The sequence below is a fragment of the Mya arenaria genome, chromosome 8, assembly GCF_026914265.1.
Source record: "Mya arenaria isolate MELC-2E11 chromosome 8, ASM2691426v1".
Taxonomy (NCBI): domain Eukaryota; kingdom Metazoa; phylum Mollusca; class Bivalvia; order Myida; family Myidae; genus Mya; species Mya arenaria.
In genome coordinates this window covers 63,331,169-63,358,468 of record NC_069129.1, presented here as the reverse complement: position 1 = coordinate 63,358,468, position 27,300 = coordinate 63,331,169, and the positions used below count along the sequence as shown (strand labels likewise).

The 27,300-nt window shown below is 33.9% G+C and overlaps 2 protein-coding genes across 2 annotated transcripts; both read left to right on the top strand.

Annotated features, from left to right (window-relative positions):
• The first annotated feature begins 28 nt into the window (after positions 1-28).
• LOC128244458 (protein O-glucosyltransferase 2-like) lies at positions 29-22,080 on the top strand. Its single transcript, XM_052962460.1, has 6 exons — positions 29-363; positions 4,446-4,651; positions 6,175-6,370; positions 19,731-19,754; positions 21,130-21,225; positions 21,984-22,080. Exons 1-6 carry the CDS (start codon positions 167-169, stop codon positions 22,078-22,080), a joined length of 816 nt encoding a protein of 271 aa, XP_052818420.1. The 5' UTR covers positions 29-166.
• Positions 22,081-24,712: 2,632 nt separating this feature from the next.
• On the top strand, positions 24,713-25,872 carry LOC128244456 (uncharacterized). The gene is made up of 3 exons (XM_052962459.1): positions 24,713-24,943; positions 25,193-25,495; positions 25,792-25,872. The coding sequence occupies exons 1-3, from the start codon at positions 24,713-24,715 to the stop codon at positions 25,870-25,872; spliced, it is 615 nt and encodes a 204-aa protein (XP_052818419.1).
• The last annotated feature ends 1,428 nt before the right edge of the window (positions 25,873-27,300 follow it).

Below are 27,300 nucleotides of genomic sequence, written 5' to 3'. Positions count from 1 at the left end.
TATTCCTCTGCATCAACAAAGCGCTTGACATCAAAGTGAAAGTAGACAGAGTCAGGAGAAGGAGTCAGAACTTTGTGGTTGTTTGTTGTGATGTTTATTGTTGATTTTCGTGTTTATATCTTTGCTACAGGTGTAATTTGTTTCATCTAAAAGTAAACAGCGAAACATGTTAAGTTTATATCACGTTGTTTCTTTTTGTGTTATGCTGTTGTCAATAATTTCGTCTGCACATTCCGGGAACACAGACACAGAAGAAGACATAGACTGGTCAAAAACGAAAATATGGGGACCGGGGTTAAGAGCAGACTTTTGTGTACCAGCAAGATACTTCTTTATTCAGCTTATAAAGTTCAACGGAGACAAGTGAGTATCTTAAAGGCCTAAATTCTGCACCTGTCACTGCATGTACCATACTGGCATACATTGATAATTTTCTGAGAAAAAATAGGATAAAAAATGTACAAATTTAGGTACACTGAATTAACTGTCTGCCAAAATATTATTAAGTACATGAGTGGGATAAATGTCCAATGCGCACTCTATGATTTAAATTGTTGCAGTATAGACGTAAGTTTAAATTTAAAATATCTTTACTTCTTTAAGTTGAAGTTTAACAGATAAAATATCATTTTTTACACAAGTTATACATCATTTGAATGAAGGAAATTTGAAGGTATGGAAAATTACAAACATGAAATTTGATCATCAAAAAATAGCTTAAAAGTTCTACAGTGAGTTCAAAAGAGTTTGTTAGTGAAAAACAAAAAACTTGTTTGTAAAATTGTTCATGTCTTTTTCTTTCCACCGAAATCTAAATGCATACACATAGGATAGAGAAACGATTTTCTTTTATCTCCATTGTTGTAGTTACCTATCAAAGACTATGTGTTGACAAATGGAATTGTTCCTCAATTTCTATTTGGACAAAATGGTGACTTTTATCATTTATATATTGGTATTTGAATAGCCCACATTACATACATATTTCGAAACTGGCTTAATTAATCAACCATATATTTTCATCTAAAAATTACTATATGCTATGAAATTTAAGTGTCAATTGTCTACACAATGGACTTGGATATAGTAATATTTAGTAAAGGATATCATTATATTTTAAAAACTAAACTTAATATTTTCCAATGCTCAAACAAAGACCTTGTCAAGTTGTGATCGATATGTTCAGATTTGGTTTGATAGATAGTGTTAATTCACAGAGCAATTTAATATTGTTGCTGATAATTCATACATCAAGGCAGTGGTCGAAATTAGCACAAGCCCGTAAGCCCTGCACTCAGGTAAAATGCTTTGTGGGCTTGCTCAAATTCTGGATTTAATATAATATATAGCAGGGCTCTTTCAAAAATTTGATGCCAAGCAATAATATAAGAATTTGGGCTTGTTAATACAAAAGACTTATTTCAACGACTGTCAATTTTTTATAATTACAACTTTAAATTAAAACATTAGGAATTTACAAAATTGTAATTATGATAATAGATATGAAATCATAGGTAAAGAATGTCATCAAACTGCTCCATGATAAAAGTGTGCACATTCATTAGACAAAGAAACCATGAGATACAACATTAGGATGCGTTCAATGCTTTGTCAAAACAAAATTGCTGTTGTTGCTGCGTGATTTGATGAAATGTATTGCTATATCTATCAGATATTCATGTAATTTGATTGTGTATGTAACTATATATTTCTAAATTATTTAATTATTAACAGTTCTTTTGTGTGGTTACAGTGCAATTTACAGCCTTCTGAATGCTATCAAGCCTTGCGAAAGTTGCAATTTTCCCTTAAAATATACCATTTTTCTAATCTGACAGTTAATACAGTTTCACTGAATAAATAAAAAAGCAACATATTTCTTGAAAAACAAACAAGTTCTGTACAAGACCCTTCCCAAGCAATAGTTAGTGTTTATTTTTAATCTTTGCAATGATTAAGTTGACAGGCCAAGCACAGCCCAGAGCCAACTTATCATTTAGAAGATGAAAAACAAATGCTTACTTTCTTAGTGTGAAATGCGGTGTAAATGCCTTTATATTAGCCAGTGCACATGCCTGAGGTTTCTGAACCCACTTAAGAAAAAAAAAATATCCAAATGAAAACTTGACAGTTGTTTTCTTAACTAAATGGAAATTTGGCACTTTTGGAATCTGCCTTATGGATTTTTTGATTGTCAAAGCTCTTGTAAATGCCTACTATGGATCTGTCATGTGATCCTATTGGTGTAGGCATGAACACTCATACAGTGAAGTGTAGTTATAATAAGTATGCATATTTGCTATTATATCAGCTATTATGGCATGGTGTTGTATTTCAGCAATTTTGAAAGTCAGAAATTTTCCCAATTCGGAAGTCAAAAGTTGTGATTCAGATTGTAGATGAATTATACCATAATCTTTCATTCTAAACTGTTTTTTTTCCTCAGAAAATCACTGTTATATTGTATCCTTATTTGTGCATGATCTATAGATAAATGTCACACATTTTGAATTTATATAAAACCCATTTACCTACCTGAACGTAATGTTTATTTTAATTAAGAGCTGTGACTTGGTGAATCACTCGTGTTTTTTCCCTTCTGGCAAAGGTGTTTTTCTTATTTGACAGGAATATATGTTTTTATTGTTTTAACAGTTGTTATGTTGATGGTTGACTGACTACAGTATCAGGCTAATAATACTGACCTGCAGATTAAAAAATCATTTTAAAATTTAGCCTCTGTCTTTGGTTTGGGAAGAAGAAGAAGTTTACTCCTCCGGTGAGGTCCCAATGAAGTGCCTTTGTTGAAATACTTTACATTCAACATATTGATTACATTAGTTAATTTTTGTCCATTTCCTAATTATATAAGTTTGGGCTATACAACTCATGGGGCCTCAAATGTGGAAATAAATGCAGCTTGTCCATGAGGTGGTACTAAATTTGTGTTACAATGTACAATCATTCATGTTACAAAATTGTGCACTAATTAATGTTACAATGTGCAATAATTCATGGTAAAATGTGCAATAATTCATGTTCCAATGTGCAAGAATTCATGTTAAAATGTTCCTCTCTGTTATAATGGTGTTGATGGCAAGGTTTTGTCCCAGGTTGTGGTTGATGTATAGTGAGGTGAAAGTCACTGCATCAAAAACACTTATGGTCTTTGTCAGATTTCTGTGAATTCTCCCTCAATAGCATCAAACATCTTTTACAACAAGGTCTATATGCAGGTCTCACAATTGATGAGATCTCAGTATATTTATTGCTGTTTGCAGATGACGCAGCTATTTTGTCAGAGGCAAGGGAGGGATTACAAGAATCTTTAAATGAATTTAGCACTTATTTTAGCAAATGGAATTTGACAGTCGATGTGGAAAAAGGTTGGCGTAAAGGTGAAAGTGATAAGTGGACTTGTAATGATCAAGCTGTTGATATTGTCAAATTGTTTAACTACCTCGGTGTTGTATTTTCCAGTGGTGGATCTTCCATGCAGGTGGCTAGCACACTGGCTGGCAATGAATTGCAATCTATCAATTCGCATAAGGCCTTGCTCAAGAAATTTATTGATATTACATTTATTCTATTTGATGCATTTGTTTTGTCTAGTTTGAACTATAATTCAGAAGTGTGGGGCTATATTCAGTCGGGGTGATAGAAAGGGTACATAGAAAATTCTGCAAGTGGGCTCTAAACCTCAAACACACTACAAACTCCTTGTCACTTAATAGAGAATATTAAAATCTATTATATATTGAGCAGTCCATTGGTTTCTCAAGTTATACAATGAGAAACGAGATAATTGTATTCTTAGGGCAACTATTACGGAGCAATACAGAGAACTACATGATAACCCACAAACTGGGTTGCTTATGTAAAATTTATTTCAGTCATCTGGGTTTGTGGTCAAATGGCTATATCCAGAGTCTGTATTCCTGCATTTGTCCCAAGTTCACAGACAGATTACAAGATGAGTTTATAAACATACATTGCAGTGATTTTTACAGACCAATTTAAGGCCAAGTTTTGGGGGATCATTGCCAGTTCTTAAACATACTTTTTTTCCAAATTGAAAAATTACATTCCCAATTTCTGTTTTGTAAAAAAATAATATCATAAATACATTGGACTCAAAAACGGATTTTTGTAAGGACAAATTGGTGTCTTCTGAAAGTACAAACTTGATCACATTCATTATCTTTTCGGCTTTTTTTAAAAAGCATTCTTCTTCATTTCCAGGCAGAATTGGAATTCCCAAATTTCCCAGTCAGATTAAAGCGCTGGCGCCATTCACAAAATGATGAAAAAACAACACTGCATTGGGTGTTCAAATTTAAGAACACTCTGATTACAGTTTTCTTAGTTATAACTTAGACTAGATTTTTATCATAAGCATTATTTCTATAAAGCAATATAATCTATAAATTCCACCCTTTACACAGTTACACGCAGTCTGCAGGTGAGAGGCCTTTCGAGGTCGGGCTTTCCCAGGTGGGGGGACAGCGTGTGCGGGTGTATATGCGGGTCCTTGACAAGAAGGACGGCATGTACCTCATCACTTTTCGCATCTACGAGACACTCAGAGATCTGCAGATCACCATCACTAAGGACGATAAACAGCTAGGAGATTCACCCTTCTCACTGACAGGTGAGATTAAATTATCTATAAATGAAATTATTGAGTGTCCCTTGTTCGTTATCAGCATTGGCGTGAAGAAGAGAGCCTTGCTTTAACATACCCATATAGCTGTGTATGATGGTAAATTACAATAATTGCTGTGCCTTCAATAACTAGGTTTTAATCATTTAGTGTAATTAATGTTTTTAGTAGAAAAAAAATGCTGAAAGTAATTGTTTGCTTCCAACTTCTAAAACAATTTTAAAAACAGGCATCTTGTTAACATTTATTTGAAACTTAATTGTATTTTATTCATATAGCTTTCTCATTAATACTACTATTAAAACTTTGAGAAAATTGATGAAGATGAATATAACAGGATAACAGGAAAAATTAGCGGTAGCATTAATCAGTTTTTATAACTCTTTAGTGCCAGAATGCTTTCTCATCAATACTTCTATCAAAAGTTTTAGAAAATAAATGAAAAAGAATAACAATAAAGAGTAGACCATTAATACATTGTTATTACTCAAAACTTGTTTCTAATTGATTTAGGACTATGATATGGGAGAAAAGCCATCTGATCTAGTCAGCTGTTTTGCTACCCACACTTAAGTTGTCACCAACTACCTCAATTTATTACTTTATTACTTAAGCATGTCTTCTTACAGCTTCCCTAGGCCTTTTAAAATAACCTTCGTGATAAGTGTTTCATTACCACTTTCATATTTAGATAAAACTTTCATAAAAGTAGTAAATGGATGATCTTGTGCACTCTGATATGGCGTGGCTTAGAAGCCGCTGTCGTAAGGTCAATTATGTTGCAAAATTATTATATTTTAATGTTTTGTTTGAACTAACTAAGAACACATTTGTCCCAAGGATAATTACACTAAGATTATCCATTTGAAAACAATGCTTTTATCAGTACTAAAATAGAATATTGAATCACAATGTTTGTATTTAATTAATTAAAATGCTTCAGTTTATAGGCCCTCTGCCAATGGAATCACAAGACAGATTCTAATAGAATCATTTAGAAAGCCAAAATGAAAATCAACGTTATATTAGGTCAATAGTTGTTTTTATATGGAATTACATTGGCAGTTCAGCCATGCAGGCTGACAAGTATAAAGATATTTGCAACAACAATAAGATAGCTGGTTTTATATTATTTTGTGAAATAAACAAATTGGCAGCTGGCCAGTGCGTGCCTGGCTGATACAGATTTTATGGTTAAAAAAACAAAAATCAATGATAATTTTTAATAAGTTTTCCATATAACAAAAACAACTTTGGTTTATTTTAATAATATGCATCAGAATTGATGTACTTACACAGCATACCGGTATTTATAGGCAATTAGATTTATCTTGATCTGATAATTAATTTACTGGAATGTTAACATTTGCTAAAAAATATATCAGGTATTGTTATTTGTTAAACAACAACATATTACTTTCATTGGATTAACAACCATGGAATTATTAAATTTACCTTGCTCTATGGACAAGACCATTTATCACGAGACAATCAGAGCCAAATATTTTCAGGCCCAGTCCTTCAAGATCAATGTTACTGTCCTCAACCCAGCCTACAGCAATGGTATGACACAATGTCCTGCCCCCAGTCATACACTCAGATCGAGTCAGACCTGTCCATTTTTCATCAAGTTGACCTAGAAGAGACTGCTGCTGAAACGATACAGCGGTTTAATATCTCCAGGATCTGGGTACTCAATAAGATGAGGTTTACCTTTGAGTTGTTAAAAACTGATTGCAAAATGTCCAAAAGACTATATATTCTATTAAATTTGTCCTGAAAATCTTTGAATTCATGAACTTTTCTGCATATTTATCACATTTATGACTATATTAAAGGTTGTGTATGCCTCAAATGAGTGTTTACAGGCCTTTTTCAAACTTTAACAGTAGTGGCAGATAGTTTTATTTGTGTAAAACATTGCTTTTGTGTCTTGCTTGCAGATCATGATGTGCCAATAAGCTCCAGTTAGCTGCGGCCTTTTCCCCAGGCGGTAGTCCTGCAATCTGAATCCAGGAGATGCAGCTCTGAATCCAATATTTCAGAAGAATGAAGATGTTAGTCAACTCTGTAGTGTTTGTTTGTGTGTAAATGATTCCAATGAGTGAGATTTATAGCAAATCAGGTGTAAATAAGCATCTTATAGACAATAGTGAAGTGCTGTACTCTGAATTTAATGCCAAATCTAGCCTTCAAAACAGATTCTTAAAGTAATTTTTTTTTAAAAATGGGCATAATAATGCTATCTCTGCATTTTCTACATCATGTAGCCACCTCATACATGAAAACACTAGCAGTTGTCATGAATCTTTAAGTTTTGGTGTGTTTTTTGCCATTTCCTTTGTTGCGCCATTTGTCCCGGAAGCCAACAATTTGGCATATAGTGTTGTTTAGACTGTCTATTAACACATTATCACTAAATTTCTTGTGTTAAACTGAACAGTTCTGTTACCTTTGTATATAAGTGGACCAGAAAAGCAAAATTTTGACAAGTTGAGGCATTTCAGTTGGGCTCTATGTCATTTTTTATATAAAACACTAAGCCGATGAAGTGGAAAAACCTTATTTTGCTTAGAAAAAATCTTAAAAGAGTAGGCAGGCCAGTTTTGTGGTGCTGTTCTATAGACACCATTAAAAGCTACAAGGAAAACTTTACTTGGTCAAATTATTCCAATGCATAAGGAAATAATGGCTCTTCAAAGGTTTGCGGCTTAACATTTGAGGGAAATGGCTGTTTCTGCTTTTTATGAAAATACCACAGGTGCTAATACTTGTCTCATTCATTTAGTGTTTGATATATCATTGCCAAACTTTCAGTATGTGTTGCATATAGCCTGAAGCTGAACTATAGGAGTTTTGAAGTCTGTTTCTGAAAAAATGTTGCTTAAATAGGCTCAAGACCACAGTTATCTGCCCCCCGTTGACCAAGATCCGGATGTGAATACAGAAACAAAGAGTGCTTGTGTTCAAGTATCAATATTTTATTAAAATTGAATGAAAAAGAAGCAAAAAATGTTCTTTTTGCAGAGAACTTGACTGAAGTTGACACTCTATTGCAGAAATTGATAGTTTTCAATGTAAATATTGGAAAAATCATAGCTTGTGGAAGTCTGAAAATTAGTTGTTTGTAGCCGATTGACTCCCTGGCGGAAGGGTTATGTATTTGAACTCAATTTTGACAGTCGGGTCAATGGTTAACATGGTGTTTTCTTGTGATTATATTTTGTGTCTTGAATTGTTCTAGAGATGCCATGTCCTTGTTTTTCAATTGGGGTGTGTATAAAGTCAAAAGCCAGGTTAGTGTCTATATGAAACATATAGTAAAAATAACTGTGGTCTCACGCCTGGAGATAGACCTCGTAAATAGTAGTTTAACCCTATACCGTGTTATCACAGGCCATTGTATCAAAACAGCCTATCCTTTATCACTTGCATATACACCTTTTAACCGCTCCGATACAATTTTTACCTCGCTGCCGGTCAAATGCCGTTTCTTTAGAGTATTTATTATACTTACGTTGCTTCGTTTTCATATGGTCTATAGCTTTTCCATTAAGATATTGCATTCTGCAGTACATATGTAAAATATATTTAATAAAAAAGTGTCCCAATTTTCGACTAATGTGGGTGTTAACGTAGTCCAATCGTTGTAAAGCTGCACTCTAAAAGATTAACAGTTATGACATTTAACAAATATATCTCGGAATCAGCTTATTCTGGTGTCAATGCCTTCAAATCAGTCATGCAAGATAAGTCACAATAGAACAAATCTCAATTGGTTGAAAAACTGTGGTGAATTTTATTCTTCGTAAAGAGTTAGTAACATTTAGCCATAAAACATCAATTTCGAAACGTTGATATGAAAAACTACGGTTTGGTCTTTTGTCAGTAGTCTTATATCACTGGTTTCGACAAATTTACGCAAAAAAGTGTCATTCCTAAACAAAAAAAAACAGTTGACAAAACGGTCAAAATGTAAGAGTGCAGCTATAAGGTGTCCGATATACAAGTGATCGTGTCATTTCATCGAGCAATTGGCGAGTTTGTATAATATGGATGTATTGGTGTACAGTGTGATGTTAGTATCATAATATAAAGGGAAATGCTTGCTCATATCTTATATGTACAATAAATGACTGAAGCTACACTAGAGAAAAGGCTTAGAGTTTGTGTTTCTGTTCTTGAAATCAATTGAAATTAAATTATGATAAAAGGCTTATTTTGCAATTATATAAGGCCGAAATGGCGTGCTTGTAACGTTATTCTTCGGTATAAGTTTAATGTGATATTTCTCTACACATCACAACCGTTTGAATGGTAATTAAATAATATGTGGTTGAAGACAATACTTTCAACGAATGACAAAGTGATAGTTAGACATGAAGTAAAATTTAGAATGGGCTAAGTGAGCGTAGAGAACGAGCCCTTCTTAATCATGAAAATATTATCTCAGGTCATCTTATTAGAATACAACCTCATTGGCTGACACATTGTAAACGCGAAAACTGACGCAGGAATTGTGTATCGGATGATTGGCATGTAACGGACCTTTAAACAACCGCGAAAGACGAAATTCTTAATGATTAAGCGTAGTACTTAATAAATGCCTATCTGCAATTGCATTGACAGACAATTTAGGCTGTATTCTAAATTGAATGTGAACTGATATGAACCTTGTTATGACCATTCCCCAATTAATCAGTTCCGGCCTGTTAGGGTCAACCTGTTGTAGTGGAGGCGGAATGTCCGGCTTCTGAACGATGATAACGATGCACTAAGCAGGACAGATTTTTTTCTTAAGATATATAAGAAGAACTTTTCCAAAGCTAACCAACAGCAGTGTTTCTTTTGAACATGGCAGGATTCGGTATGTGTTACTATGTTCTTTTTTAACCAAATTAAACTGCAACGGCTTTTAAGTGTATTTGCCTTAAATTGTAGATTACGGTATTACGTTTTTTTTATTGAAGTATCATGTCAGATACATTTTTACAAATTTGTCGTATGCTTGCTGGCAACATAAAACAGAAATATTTCACTCCTCAATGGTACATTGGTACAGTAAAAAGGGGCAGCTGACTGAGCTTTATATATTTTACAAGAACAGAAATTACAACTATTAGTCGCAACGAAATCAAATGTTATATTTTGCTTATAAATGTGATATGATCATATTGAGGTAAAATAATAAAGACTTGTGAACAGAATGTGTTTTTGTAAACAATTAATTGTTTAAACTACGCTTTCAACGGGTCTGGGAATGGCGCGTTTCTACAATTTCGTGTAAAATGTTTGTGTTTAGATAAAACTGTTTTTTCCAAGAAGTATGTAAGTGAATTTAAATAATGTTTATAATGTTCTCATCATGACTAATATATTTGCATGACAACCTCCAAACCATTTTATTTTCAGCATTTACAATAGCGATAGTAATAGTGAGCTGCATCTTTGGTGAGTAAATATAGTCAATGTGTGTATACCACGTGATAAATTACGTCATATATGCTACGTCGGAAGGCAGAATTTTGCTTAAAATGAAGACAATATCTTTTCTTGTACAAGACCTTTTTCAAATGAAACAAAGGGCAGTCTATGCCTCTTAAAGAGCCCCGCATTTGTTTTATCATCGAAATTTGATAAAGTCATCAGTTTCATCAAACACTTCGACAAACTTGTTTCCAAAATCATGTTTTGACAGTGCTCCGTCAGACGGCCGTATTGTGAAAAGTGTTTTAAGTAACTAAACTCTCAATCAAACTCTGGTAAAAGGCCGAAGGCAAGGATCTGTAAGCGGCGTAGACTGCGCTATATTTCATTTAAAATGGTGAAGAAATAGTGAAAATATCTTTGTTTAAAGTATTTTTTTCAAATGAAAGTATTGCCTTCCGACGTAGCATTTATGACACAATTTATCACGTGGTTCACACACACTGGTAGTGATAATAATGTAAGTTGATCGTATCAATCCAGTTGTGAACTACTTCATTTTTACCAACATCAAAAGTATACGCTTTCTATAATCATGAGGGTCCTATTAGTGAATGGTGTGAGTAAATGGTCAAATCACTGTTAATACAAAGCGACTTATCATGTATATGCATGCGAAGGTTACAAGCAATACATATCACACATACGTTTATCCATAACCCTACGACCTAGTGCAATGCGGCTATATAGAGCATACTAGGTTAGTGACATAGATAGAGAAAATTTACTTTACTGTTAAGATGTGTCCTATAAAATGTTTTAACAAGAAATGAATATAATAACAATGTTATTGGAACTTCATTCGGATCTGGGAGGTGGTATTCCATTCTTGTACTCATAGTACATGCTTATTGGACTCGAGCACATAACAGCCTTTTGCAATGAGTATTCTGTTCACGAAATAATTTTAGTACAACACAAATTCAATTTCATAATATAAATTACATCCACATTTCATGATATAAATTACATCCACCTTTCATGATATAAATTACATCCAATTTCATGATATAAATTACATCCAATTTAATAATAAAAATTACATCCACACTTCATAATAAAAATTACATCCACACTTCATAATATAAATTACATCCACCTTTCATGATATAAATTACATCCACACTTCATGATATAAATTACATCCAATTTAATAATAAAAATTACATCCACACTTCATAATAAAAATTACATCCACACTTCATAATATAAATTACATCCTTATTTTATGATATAATTTACATCCACATTTCATGATATAAATTACATCATCCACATTTCATGATATAAATTACATCATCCTTTCATGATATAAATTACATCCACCTTTCATGATATAAATAACATCCAATTTCATGATATAAATTACATCCAATTTCATCATATAAATTACATCCACATTTCATGATATAAATTACATCCACCTTTCATGATATAAATTACATCATCCTTTCATAATATAAATTACATCCACACTTCATGATATAAATTACATCCACATTTCATGATATAAATTACATCCACATTTCATAATATAAATTACATCCACATTTCATGATATAAATTACATCCACCTTTCATGATATAAATTACATCATCCTTTCATAATATAAATTACATCCACACTTCATGATATAAATTACATCCACATTTCATAATATAAATTACATCCACCTTTCATAATATAAATTACATCCAATTTCATAATATAAATTACATCCACATTTCATAATATAAATTACATCCACATTTCATAATATAAATTACATCATCCTTTCATAATATAAATAACATCCAATTTCATAATATAAATTACATCCACATTTCATAATATAAATTACATCCACACTTCATAATATAAATTACATCCACACTTCATAATATAAATTACATCCACATTTCATGATATAAATTACATCCACACTTCATAATATAAATTACATCCACATTTCATAATATAAATTGCATCCACACTTCATGATATAAATTACATCCACACTTCATGATATAAATTACATCCACATTTCATAATATAAATAGCATCCACATTTCATGATATAAATTGCATCCACACTTCATAATATAAATTACATCCACATTTCATGATATAAATAACATCCACCTTTCATGATATAAATTGCATCCACACTTCATAATATAAATTACATCCACATTTCATGATATAAATAACATCCACACTTCATAATATAAATTACATCCACATTTCATAATATAAATTACATCCACATTTCATGATATAAATTACATCCACACTTCATAATATAAATTACATCCACATTTCATAATATAAATTACATCCACATTTCATAATATAAATAACATCCAATTTCATAATATACATTACATCCAATTCCATAATATAAATAACATCCAATTTCATAATATACATTACATCCAATTCCATAATATAAATAACATCCAATTTTATAATATAAATTACATCCAATTCCATAATATAAATAACATCCAATTTCATAATATAAATTACACTCACCTTTCTTTCTACTACAATGTACTACCAACTGACATTTCTCACTCTTTCCTTTAAAGCTGTACTTTCAGATTGAACGTTTTGACAACTTTTTAACTTTTTGTCTTGGAACTAACCAATTTTTGCGAAAATCCATGGAAACCAGTTATATAAGACTGCTGACAAAAAAATTAGATCGCAGACTTTTATATTAAAGTTAAAAAAATGATGTTTAATGCATTTTTTTAAAACCGTTAGTTTAAGCCATAAAACACTAATCTTCGAACGGAAAAATCAAAATCTGCGATCTGATCTTTCGTTAGCAATCTTATATCATTGGTTTGCAGATATTTACGCAAAATTTTGCTCTTTCCAAGACAAAAAATAAAAAAGTTGTAAAACTGGCAAATCTGTTAGAGTGCAGCTTTAATAACGGCTAACACAAATAGACATCTCAATTATTTTCTCAATATTTGTTCTACACGAGCAAAATCTTGGATTTACATTTAAATCAGGGGCGGCTTAATAGAAAACAATGATCAGAACTAAGAACTATTTACGTTATTCAAAACGAAAAACGCACGTAGACAATGACGTCAACGTGCAGCGTTTGGGACTGAAGTAGGACTTACAATCCTATACTGGGTGAGTACCTGAATCGGAACACTTTCCGCACTTTTTGAAATATTTTTAGTTAGATTTGCACCACAGCATACTAGGATTCAAGACCAATGGGTTGATATAAATGGTGTTTTTCAAGATACTTCCAATCTGCATGAAATGTACTTTATTAACAGCACAGTCAAGGACTGCCATTTTTGTCCCTGGAGTACCTAAATATGGAACAGTTTTAATTCGTATTTATTTTTGTGTTTTATTTTAAAGTTGTTGCTACATGTTTTGTTTAAGTAAACTAAAAAATTATTTTATTTCCAGCTTGTCTTTTTGTCAGTAAAATTTGACGATTTAAGTAAAAAAAAATACAGACTGTGCCAGTATGCTGTAATTGTGGCAAGCATGATGTCGGTTCTCCGAGTTCCATGTATTGACATTTGAACATAAACAACTTTGAATGATAGCAGCATTTTAAATACATACCGGAGTATCATGTTATTTGGGACGTGTATTTAAGGCAAGCGTCTATATTGATTAAAATCGTAAATAAACAGTTAGATCAAAATCGGAAAAACGCTTTTATAACGGGTGTTCCATATTTAGGTACAGTTCCGATTTAGGTACTCAACCAGTACGGTCTTTTTCACACCTTTGTTTTGTTTAAAACCACCGATCACTGTTATGAGTATTTCTTGTTTGTCATTATTTCGTTTTCACCAATTCAGCAAAAAGTACAACTCCACATCTGGGTATATATTGAAGAAAATGAGTTTCAGTACAAGCATGCGAGTACAACTACACATCTGGGTATATATTGAATATATTGAGTTTCAGTACAAGCATGCTAGTACAACTCAACATCTGGGTATATATTGAATATATTGAGTTTCAGTACAAGCATGCTAGTACAACTCAACATCTGGGTATATATTGAATATATTGAGTTTCAGTACAAGCATGCTAGTACAACTCAACATCTGGGTATATATTGAATATGTTGAGTTTCAGTACAAGTATGCGAGTACAACTCAACATCTGGGTATATATTGAATATGTTGAGTTTCAGTACAAGCATGCGAGTACAACTTAACATCTGGGTATATATTGAAGAAAATGAGTTTCAGTACAAGCATGCGAGTACAACTCCACATCTGGGTATATATTGAATATATTGAGTTTCAGTACAAGCATGCTAGTACAACTCAACATCTGGGTATATATTGAATATATTGAGTTTCAGTACAAGTATGCGAGTACAACTCCACATCTGGGTATATATTGAATATATTGAGTTTCAGTACAAGCATGCTAGTACAACTCAACATCTGGGTATATATTGAATATGTTGAGTTTCAGTACAAGTATGCGAGTACAACTCAACATCTGGGTTTATATTGAATATGTTGAGTTTCAGTACAAGTATGCGAGTACAACTCAACATCTGGGTATATATTGAATATGTTGAGTTTCAGTACAAGCATGCGAGTACAACTCAACATCTGGGTATATATTGAATATGTTGAGTTTCAGTACAAGCATACGAGTACAACTCAACATCTGGGTATATATTGAATATGTTGAGTTTCAGTACAAGTATGCGAGTACAACTCAACATCTGGGTATATATTGAATATGTTGAGTTTCAGTTAAAACATGCGAGTACAACTCAACATCTGGGTATATATTGAATATGTTGAGTTTCAGTACAAGCATGCGAGTACAACTCAACATCTGGGTATATATTGAATATGTTGAGTTTCAGTACAAGCATGCGAGTACAACTCAACATCTGGGTATATATTGAATATGTTGAGTTTCAGTACAAGCATGCGAGTACAACTTAACATCTGGGTATATATTGAATATGTTGAGTTTCAGTACAAGCATGCGAGTACAACTCAACATCTGGGTATATATTGAATATGTTGAGTTTCAGTACAAGCATACGAGTACAACTCAACATCTGGGTATATATTGAATATGTTGAGTTTCAGTGCAAGCAAGCGAGTACAACTCAACATCTTGGTTAGGGTATATATTGAATATGTTGAGTTTCAGTACAAGCATGCGAGTACAACTCAACATCTGGGTATATATTGAATATGTTGAGTTTCAGTACAAGCATGCGAGTACAACTCAACATCTGGGTATATATTGAATATGTTGAGTTTCAGTACAAGCATGCGAGTACAACTCAACATCTGGGTATATATTGAATATGTTGAGTTTCAGTACAAGCATGCGAGTACAAAGGAAAGATCTATGAGCAAGGCGAGGTGTGGACGGATGGATGTGACTATAATTGTACATGTGTTAACAAGACAGTCGGCAGCTACCAATGCAGAGATATGTAAGACATTATATTTTGTATTAAATTATATCGTCATTATGACAGCAAACAAGAATTGTGACAACATATTCATGACAAAATATAGTGCGCTTCAGAACTTCAGCTTGCATACTGTAAATGCTGTTGAAGGTTTCGTCGTATTATGGCCTGAGTAATCAGAGTTTAATGTCTAAACTATTGTCCGCCCGTCTCCTGTGCTTGCAAATAATATACTGGTTGTTTATAAACAACAATAGTGAAATAGGGAATGTCTCATTTATGACAATGTCTATATGTCCCCGGTTAAAAACCTATATTTGTTATATCAATGTCAAGACGTCCCTGTTTTAATATAAATCTCTTTAATTAGATGTCCCCCGTCAATATACGTACCATTCGGATGCACGTCGGTCATACCGCCAGGGAAATGTTGTCCTTCGGTGTCCTGTCCCGGCCATACAGTGACCGCAGGCATGACCACTTCTCAGACAGTGGAGCCGTGTACAGACAAATTACAATCGTGTCATTTATTGGATCAAAGCTATTACTGCATTGGAGAGTACTATAATTGGGCGGTGGAAAACTGTCGAAACTATTGTGGTTATTGTGACGTGTTAAGTACAAGTAAGTCATTGCAGAGCTTTTCAATGCCCAGTAGGTTCTTTTCTCAATACATTAGTAACGTATTAGGTGAATGTAGTCTTTTCTTGAAATTTAAAGCAATATTCACCAAATGTATTTCCATATTTTCAAAGATGAACCTTTTGCTTTATAAATACTTTTACATTATTACTATTTTATAAACTTTTACAATTGAAATAAATGAAAAAGTTACTGATTGGACACTTTTTAACTGAAAATAGAATATGTAGCCATATAAGGAAAATAGTATATTTTAATAAGACATACCGCTCTTTTGAACACTATTTGCGCAAATTAAGATATGCGTTACAAGTCTAAACATTTATATTACTTCGGGCGCAAAACGTACTCCACAGCGCCACCACTATTCGACACTAGAGCAACAGCGCCACCACTTGAATTATTATGTGCATATTTCCTTTTTAAGAAGTGCTTATTAGTTCGGTTGTGTTCCGGTGTAAGTTCTTAGCATAACTGTTTAATTTTGCTATGCACCAAAATGTACTTACGGTGTGTGTAAGCATCGAAGTGTACTTTAAATGCTTGCAGATCTCAAAATATGCACCGATTTTAAGTCCGATTCGGGAGAATTTTAATCAATCACAACAGTTCGCACAATAATGAAACGAAATCGTTGCCAACCTGCAGTTAACGTGTTCTTACACGGTACCACATTGTCCGATTTACGGAATATATAAAAAAAAATCAAATGAAATATAAATCATAATCACTTGTGTAGAAGTAAACACAGCGCACAGCTGCACCACGGAAGTGTCGACGGCTAATTTTCTAAGCACCAGCATTTAGTGGTGGAGCTGGCGGTTAGTGGTCGTGTAATACTGTGCATGGTTTTGATATTCATTTAAAAAAGCTGCACTGACTCAGGAATAACCCCACAAACAATCTTTATTACAAGTCAAACATTCAAACCATTCAGATACTAATCATCCCGCTTGATTACTACGGCCGATTATCATTTTTAGAGGAACTTCTTGTTTATTTTTAAGCCACCTTCCCGCCATGTTAGTAGATCATCTAAGAAATTGCTTTTGCTTATCAAACGGTTAACCAACTTGCCTTCAAATAGGAGTAAAGGAAATGTGTTAGTAAGCGAGCCCTTGGTGAGCTACTCAACATATTTTCTGGACGAGTTGAATAAAAATGTGTAATAAATGACGACGAGTGCCAAATTCTTTTGATCACATGCCTTCTCTAGTATTAAATAACTAAAAACATCTACTTAAAGTCTTTTATCTAATTATATGCCGAATACCACAAACTGACAAGGCAATGATTCTTCTAGCGATACATGCATTGCATAAAACTAGTACCCTGTTGATTCTACAATGAAAACTAAATGCGATCTTTTTAATACAATAAGTAAAATAGATATTGAGATTATTTCCAGTAATGCTCACAAAATAAAGACTACAGTTTTTAACGATATTTGCATTCTTTTAATTGATGACATCACACCGGTTAGATGACGTCATAATTTGTAATATGTTCAGAAATTGACGAAGGTTTAGATTATATTTTTATTAGAAATCAAGAATGAATTCAATTTTTTCCCTAATGATTTAAAGCGACTTGTTCATAGTTTGTAAAATGCATTTTCTACGAAAGAAAAGTATGACGAAACAAATCATAAGGAGTGTTTTTAAGGCTGCACTATCGCAGATTGAACGTTTTGACAACTTTTTTTATTTTTCGTCTTTGAACGAGCCAATTTATGCGAAAAAACATGGATACCAGTGATATAAATCTGCTGTCAAAAGATCAGGTCGCAGATTTTCATATTTAAGGTCAAAAATAGATGTTTTATGCATTTTTTCTGAAACCGTAACGGTAAACGTAAATAACGGTTCAGCCATAAAAAATATTTTTCGAACGGAAATATGAAAATCGGCGATCTGATCTTTTGTCAGCAGTCTTATATCACTGTTTTGCAGATATTTACGCAAAATTGGCTCATTCCAAGACAAAAAAATATATATATAAAGTTGTCAAAACGGTAAACCTGTGAGAGTGCAGCTTTTGAACTAAGATATTGAGAGCCGACAAATGTTGATATTTTCCTAAGTTTTGTCTTTAAAGACCACACTTTGGAAGAACGTTAGCAACGCAATTCGCAAAAAGGCTGTTGCGTGATTGTTTCATCACATTATCACGTGATGTTACCAATGTCTTCGATAAAGTTTAAAATCTCAAATCATAGTTATATCAGACCTTTTGGCGTCGAGTTTTCTTATTTTTTTCTTTATTGTTCCGGCGTGGGTTCGCTCCCCACTAAAACCAGTATATCTTTTTGTACTTTACGGATTTTTCTACAGTTTCTGTATTAAAGAGCTAAATAACTATAAAATAAGAGTTTTCTGATGCATTTTTGAGTAAACTTATTTTTAGTCCAAAAACATTAGCGAGTCCCTTTAAATGGAATACTTTAGTTCACACTTCATCATAAAAGCAAAATAAAGAAATAATCACATGAATTAATGGAATACTACATAATTAAACAATTATTGTTTCAAATTAAGTTTTTTTTACAAAAAAGTGATGTTCTATCGTTTTATTAATCACGTGTACTCCAAATAATATGTGTTTTATATTAAACTGAAAACAAGCTATACCATTTTTTATATATTTTAGCTATTAGATACAAGTATGAACTTTGTGATTGAATACAATTTGACGCAACTTTTGAAATGCATTATGCCATAAAACATGGTGGTAGCGTATGAAATACCAGAAGTTTTGGAATTGGTCAAGTAGACAAAAGTGCGGTTGCACTGTCAATAACTTTCGTAACTCAAGGCCAATTCAAGTTCAGTTTTGCAAATGACGGCAATTCAGAAGTTAAAATAATTAAAATATTTAAAATAATATATCTCTTACTAACCATATTGAGTATTGGTCTGGTCATTTTTTATCTGTTTAATGTGAGTAGATTTAATCTTGTTATGTTAGCGGATTTTAAAGTCATCGGGTGACCTTTGTTAAACTGTGTATATCAATATTTCAAGTATGCCAATTGCGTGCCGTCTTAACTTGAGACCATAAACTGTTGCAAGCAATACGAATATATTCAGTTCAAAATTTCAGTGATTTTTTTTTATTGAGAATCAACATACCAAATTTATATCTTCATTATGTAGATTAATTCCATCATATATGCTACCTCGGAAGGCAACATTTTGCTCAAAACTCTCAATCAAACTCTGGTAAAAGACCGAGGGCAGGGCTCTGTAATCGGCGTAGACTGCGCCATGTTTCATTTCAAATGGTGAAGAAATAGTGAAGTTATCTTTGTTTAAAGTCTTTTTTTTCAAATCAAAATATTGCCTTCCGACGTAGCATTTATGACGCAATTTACCACGTGGTATACACACACTAATTATGTAGATAAAGAATGCTGATAAGTTACAATTATTCTAAGCAAATTGTGTGTGGTAAATGTTTAACATAAGGAAATATGTTAACATGCTTATATGTTCTCTTTTTAGACACCAACAACACCGCGCCTCCAAGTAAGTGACGTGCCGATATCTTTCGCATTTATCTTCTAAGATATATCGTGCATTTGTATACTTTAAGTCGTCATGTTGAATACTTGCTTTAGATAGGTCAGTTACAAAGTATAGTGTACATATCACGGGGTTAAAAGGTCTTTATGTGAACGTAATCTGTATGTGTGTTTCGGACAATTTTCAGACGGACAATATCGCTAATGACTTTAAAAAAATTGTGCATTGTAAGAGTAATGAATGATACATATACTGATCACGTAAGCACTTCCTTACTAAAGTATATTCATTATTTAATGCTGCACTCTCACAGAATAAACGTTTTGACATTTTTTTTGGTCCAGGAACGAGCCCATTTAATATATGAAAACGGAAATATGAAAATCTGCGATCAGATCTTTTGTCAGCAGTGTTATATCACTGGTTTGCAGACTTTATGCAAAAATAGGCTCATTCCAAGACCAAAAAAGTTGTCCAAACCGTGAATCTGTGAGAGTGCAGCTTTAAAGCGTGAATGGGTGAACAAATGTTACTCTTTTGCTTCATCCTCCATCTTGCTTGAGCTACTCAATAAAGTTCTAAACGGGCTTAGAATACAGCCTACATTTATAGCCAATGAAATTGCAGACAGGCATTCATTATGTACTATGCTTAATTATTAAGAATTTCAAATTTTGCGGGTGTTTAAAGGTCCGCCCACTACCTCTCATCCGATACACAATCCTTGCGTCCGATTTTGTGTTGACAGCCAATAAGGTTGCATTTCAAGTCAGTTAGATGACATGAATTAAAATCTAAATGATTTAGAATGGGCTGAGTGAGCTTATCCATTACGGAAGTATAGATATACCAAATCTTTATGCTATTATCACGCGCTTTGTGTTGCAGCATTTGTAATTTAGCGGGAAAACAATGAGAAACACCAATGTCCGTCTGAGAAAAATGTCCGAAATATCCATCAACGTTCTGTTTTTCATATGACATAAAAGTAAGTGTAATAATCACCAAGGGCTCAACCCATTCCTAATCGTCACGATTTAACTTAATAAATTATATCTAGTAGATCGATAGACGGAATAAAGAACATTGAGATTGTACAAACAAAAATTATGATGATATTAATTGGTCCTTGATAACATACCTTTTGATCCAACGTGGCCTTTAATCATTTTGACTTAGTTTTTTAAACGAGAAATGCTCTGTTCAATTCCATAAAGAGTTAATGCTATGTTGAGCTGAACAATACAACCTTGAATATATCGTATGCATGAAAGTGTACGTTAAATTCGATATAGAATAACTACATAAGCTTGCAATTGGATGAAGATGTCTGAACATTTACGACCATATATTCATTTTAAGAAACTTGTGCGTACAGAGGTAAATACTACGACGAGGGTGACTCATGGACGGACTGTCCGTTCCACTGTACCTGCGTGGACGGCTCGAAGGGGAACTTCAATTGTGAAGATGTGTAAGCAAACAATAGATATACACATTTTTCTCAGGACTAAACATTATAGTTGGTTTTTCAATATAAGTTCTAGTTTTTAAAATGATAATTGACCCGTTTTATCAGTTAAATGTACACATTTAACAAAGTAAAAAAAATATTTGAAATTTTAAGTTATAAACTTTGGACAGAACTTATTTGACCATGGGTGAGTCGATAAAAAGCAAGCTGTTAGTCAGTTCAACAGTAAACACTTGACAGTGTCCTTTCATGAAGCGTTAAAATTGAATATGGATAGCCGACTGGGTCGGTACAGGCACACGGCACACGAAACAACACTAAACGAAACACATAGAACGTTTCAATATCAACAACAGGGTACAAGTTACAACAATCATGGCGGTACATGTTCTGCCGAACAATTCTAGATCGTGGCGAACCTTTGTACTTGTAAATTAGTTCAACAAACTGCAGTCACAATTGCAATTTGATACCGTCGAAGCTGGAAATGGCACACTGTAATCTATCAACGAAATCATTGACACACCAAGACAATTTGGATTTCAGTTTCAGTTCAAATTTAGCGATTTTACAACGTAATACATATACTTATTACTGGACACTCTTTTGATATCGTTCATCACGCTATTGTGAACTCGTGCGTTGTGACAACAAGGCCAATTTTTAATATTTAAAATTAATTGAACGCTAAACAAAAATACTAACAGTAGTATTCTTATTTAAAAACATGACTTATAATCTGTTTACATCTGTTTTAGATGCAACCCTATACGCCCGCTTCCGCCCGTCTGTCAGGAGTCGACGGATTGTTGTGCCAAAATTGGATGTGGTGCCACAAACTTCGTTGGAAAGTAATTCAACCAACATCGACTGATCCTTGTTATTCTAAAACTATTATCAACCTCCTATCGCTTTTGTGACAAATTTCATTAAAATTATCAATGAAATATAAATAAATATGCATACAATTCACATGTGTTACGTTTGCAAGCATTCGGGGCAGTAGATCATATAACTCATATCGAATCAATTTGTTATGCCATTTTTTCTGTGTTCACGCATTGTCATATTACTGTGTGTACACAATGCCATATAACTGTGTGTACACAATGCCATATTACAGTGTGTACACAATGACATATTACTATGTATACACAATGCCATATTACAGTGTGTACACAATGCAATATTACTGTGTGTACACAATGCCATATTACTGTGTGTACACAATGCCATATTACTGTGTGTACACAATGCCATATTACTGTGTGTAAACAATGCCATATTACGGTGTGTACACAATGCCATATTACTGTGTGTACACAATGCCATATTTCTGTGTGTACACAATGCCATATTACTGTGTGTACACAATGCCATATTACGGTGTCTACACAATGCCATATTACTGTGTGTACACAATGTCATATTACTGTGTATACACAATGTCATATTACTGTGTGTACACAATGTCATATTACTGTGTATACACAATGTCATATTACTGTGTGTACACAATGTCATTATTCTATGTTCACACAATACTATTACAATGTGTTAACGCGATATCAGTTTACTATGTTTATGCATTGCCACACTACTGTGTTTACATATTGCCATACTTCTGTGTTTACACATCACCAAACTTCTGTTTGCACATCGACATTCTGATGTATTTACACAATGCCATTGTGCTGTGTTTACACAATGAAATTCAGTGTTTACACAATACCATTCGACTGTGTTAACACAATGCCATTCTACTATTTTTACACAATTTCATCTAATAGCCACAGAAAGATTGTGTTCATCGTAAATGGAAGGATTGACAAAAATATGTCTGGTTTTACGGATATTTTCAACTCGTACAGCCTGACAAGAAATTCTGAGATTTGGTGGAGTGTATTAAAGGCCTCCTCACACATAAGCGAACCCCCCCCCCCCCCCCCCCCCCCGACGTCAACATGCGTGTACTGGCGAATGGGACTTGAGTTAATTTCGTTCCCATTAGTATATGTACGTTGTACATCGTTTGATGGTGTTCGTATGAATGCGTTTGTGAGCTTCGGCTTCGGTTGCGATAAGTCTTGTTCGTCGGAAAATTTTGAAAATGTTGAAAAACTTGTGGCGAATAAAAGTTTTGTCTATCATTCGTTAAAATTCGTTTCAATACGTTAACCATTCAGAATGTCTTCGCATAGCGTTCGTCAACTGTCGTTTGAGTTTGCTCGTTTTCAGGTCGTCATCAGCTAATTTGCATATCAAGCGATCGAGGACGATCCCATGACGAATCTTTGCGATAGTTTGCGAATTTGTACGAAATGTAGCGAATAATTACGTGTTGTAGCTAACTGAATCCGAAATTTCATTACAAATTGAAGCGAATTGTGACGATTGGTTGACGTTAAGAAAACGAACGGCAGACCCTTGCATACGAATCATTACGATGGGTAACTACGACATACGAATCAACGCGAATCATTACGCATCTACATTTCTTGAGTAGTTTTAAGTATCTGAACAGTTTTGTGTATTCCTGAATTTCATATATAAAAGGTGGAGGTTAAATACCAAGATTATTTGTTATTCCTTCTTCAAAAATGGAAGATCTACAACGCCTGACGCTGCAGTATGTGGCTGCTATGGCCCACCAAGAAGCAACAACTTAACATCCACCAGTTCATCAGAGGCCGATTTAGGGGAAGAAGAGGAGCCAGAGCATGTCGCATCTGGAGTAGACCATGGCTGAATCCCGAGAGACGGCGCCAATTTGGCATCTACGATCAGCTCATGGTTGAGCTCAGAAGAGAAGATCTTGGAACCTTCAAGAAATTCCTCTGCATGCCAACTGAAATGTATGATGAAATATTCGAGAGGATCCGCCATCGCCTCTCGAAAGAGCACTCCTGGTACAGGGAGCCCTTGGATCCAGGCCTCAAATTAGCTGCCACTATACGCCACCTGGTTTCTGGTGTCAAGTACTCAGACATGCAGTACTCATGGAGGGTCGCTGAGAATACGCTCTCTGAAGTAGTTAGAGAAGTCTGTCATGTGAGGAATAATATTATGTTGATGAGGTTATGACAGCCCCCTCCACACCTAAAGAATGGAAACAACTGGCTGATGGGTTCCTCAAGAAGTGGAACTTTCCAAATTGTGTTGCTGCCATTGATGGCAAACATATAGCCATCAGAAAGCCTGCCAGCTCTGGTTCCTTATATTATAATTATAAGGGTTTCTACAGCATTATCTTACTTGCCATTGTCGACTCAGACTACAAGTTCGTGTGGTGTGACGTCGGTGGTGAGTATAAGACCACATAAATTTTACTACATTTGTAATTATATAAATTATATATTGATTATTAATTATATATTATAAGTATTGCTATTTTCAATGTATACTGACACTTTCTTATCATTTTGTATTTTCAGGATATGGTTCAAGTGGAGATGCCAGGATCTATAATGCATCAGAATTCCTGGAGATGATGCAGGATGGTTCCATTGGATTTTCAGACCCACAGCCCTTTCCCAATGACACCGTCGACATGTCCTTTTTCTTGGTGGGGGATGACGCTTTCAGCCTCAGTGAGCACATGCAGAAACCCTATGGACAGAGAGCCCTGACCGGAGAGAAAAGAATTCTCAACTACCGGTTATCCAGGGCTAGGAGGGTATCAGAAAACGCCTTTGGCATTTTGGCCAATCGATTCCAGGTAATTATCTTTTTTTGCCAAACATACGGTCGAACTTCGCTAGCTCGAAGTTCCAAGGACTATTCCCTGCAACTAATATAACGTGCTTACACAACAAAAACCTTTATGTTTTGGGCCATAAATAATTTGTTCGATAAGCATAAATTCGAACCAACCGAGTTCGACCTATCGAAGTTCGACTGTTATTTCATTTATAAAAGAATTTTTTCACGTTATTTTTTACGCATGACATTATTTCGGTCATTTCAGATACTCCTGTCAAAGATGAACCACAGTCCATCCACAGTGAGACTAATTGTCAATACATGCTGCATTCTACACAATTTGATGAGGATGAGGTACCCCAGTATGCAGAATGCACTGGTTGACCATGAGGACAGAAGTGGCGACCTGGTCCCTGGGGAATGGAGGAGAGATCGCAAATTGGAGGATACCAGGACTGTCAATATCAGGGGCCACAACACAGCAAGCAAAAAAGGGAAGATTGTGAGAAATACTCTGAAACACTGGGTCAACTCTCCAGCTGGAAGTGTGCCATGGCAAGACAGGATGGTGCCAAGTTAGAGGTTAAAATTAAGTGTAATTTAGTGGAAATAAATTTAAAAATAATAAAGTATTTTTATTTTCGAAAATAGAATTGTTACCTCAAAGTCTAATCTAAATAAAGAAATGAATCGAAATACAAGTTCAAAATATTGCATTTTTATTTAAATTATTGGGCTTAATAAGAGAATTAATTATACAAAGACAAGAAATTTTATATTCAAAAATTATTTAATTAACAAAAACCTGCAATCATCATACAATGATACAAAAGCAACAAATACAGTGATCATATTTCTCCTCAGGATGACCAGGCTGCTAATCAGACTGCACCTCTGGTTCCTCGAGTTTCTCTTGCTCTACAGAAGCAGCCTTTCTCGCTTTAGACGTTTTTCCTCTTCCCCTTGGCATTCCTTTGCAAAATATTTTGTAAAACTTAAAAAAAAATGAAAATCAAACAGCACTATGACGTGGTGTTGAGTCAGAGAAAATTAGGAGCAAATTGACCCCACCTGGTTTTCGCAAGTCATGTATAGCGTCCGGTAACGGCCGGATGATGAAATACGCTTTCGGAAAGCTTCGGACGGATTCGGATGCATGCGCAAAGTGGCGCTTTAGTTCGCATGTTTGCGTTCGTAGTCGCTAATAAAAAGAACAAATATTGTTCGCGCGACCGAACGCATTTTAGCGAACAACAGTTACCGTTCGTCACACTTCGTAAATCATTCGAAACAAATAGTTCCCCTACGTTTAAATAATTACAGTTTGAATATTTCAGCCGACCTGCAAGTAATGAAATATTCAAATAAGCTAATATTTATGTGTACAAATGTATGTTATTATTTTTAATGAAAATTACAATGTAATTTTTGTAATAAGTAAGTCAATGAAAAAACTAAATAAATATATATTATGTAGGGATTTGAAACTGAACTTTGACATTTTCAAAGCTTAAGAACATAAGCTAAGGCTTTAAAGAGTTTCAAATGGGAGTTTTCATTAGGGGTGTGCTACCTTAATAACTAAATAAAGACATGGAAAATTATTAGTTTTATAACTTTATTTAAATTAGACCACATCGTATCCGGGACAGCTTGTGTGTATTCGACAGCATATTTATTTCCTTGTGTAATGTTCTATTTTATTTTGTTTGAGCATCTCATTCGTACAATGATATTATCATTATGAGTTTGCTTGAACACATAGATTTATACCTTCAAATTAGTATGAATGCTATGTCGAAAATCTGTCTCTAAATGGCTGTGTCGTGTCTTTCAGGAGTTCGTGTTTTTAATCAGACTTTATTTATTCATTTGCATATTCTGTCTGTATCTGACCGTTGAGTACTTGAACTTAGTTTATAAGAGTATATTATTGTTTTAGTTATTCTTCCTCGTCTTTCAGATCGATGGGTGAATGCGAAAAGATTCTAAGTGACATTAGATAAAGAAGAAGAGAGAACGCTTTCACCCCTCGAGATGATGCTTCCGCGTGTTGGGCTATATAACTTTGGTTTTGCTTTGATTGATAAATATTGGGACATTTATGTTGGGCATTTTGAGGTTTTACCCTCCAGTGACCCCATCATTTGCTGACCGTTCCATGGCGGTAACACCAACAGTTATTTATAATTACAGGGGAGGTTATAGAAAATTAACGTAAAAATGGGGCGTAACTTAGGAACACCACCTCTTGACATTTGCTCCTACCTCAGACGCGAAGTTTAAATAGGCTTAAATGACAGCAAGGGGAGAATAAAAAAGATATTTTAACAATTTCTAGTTTGAATTTTTTTTGAGTATATGTTTTCCTTT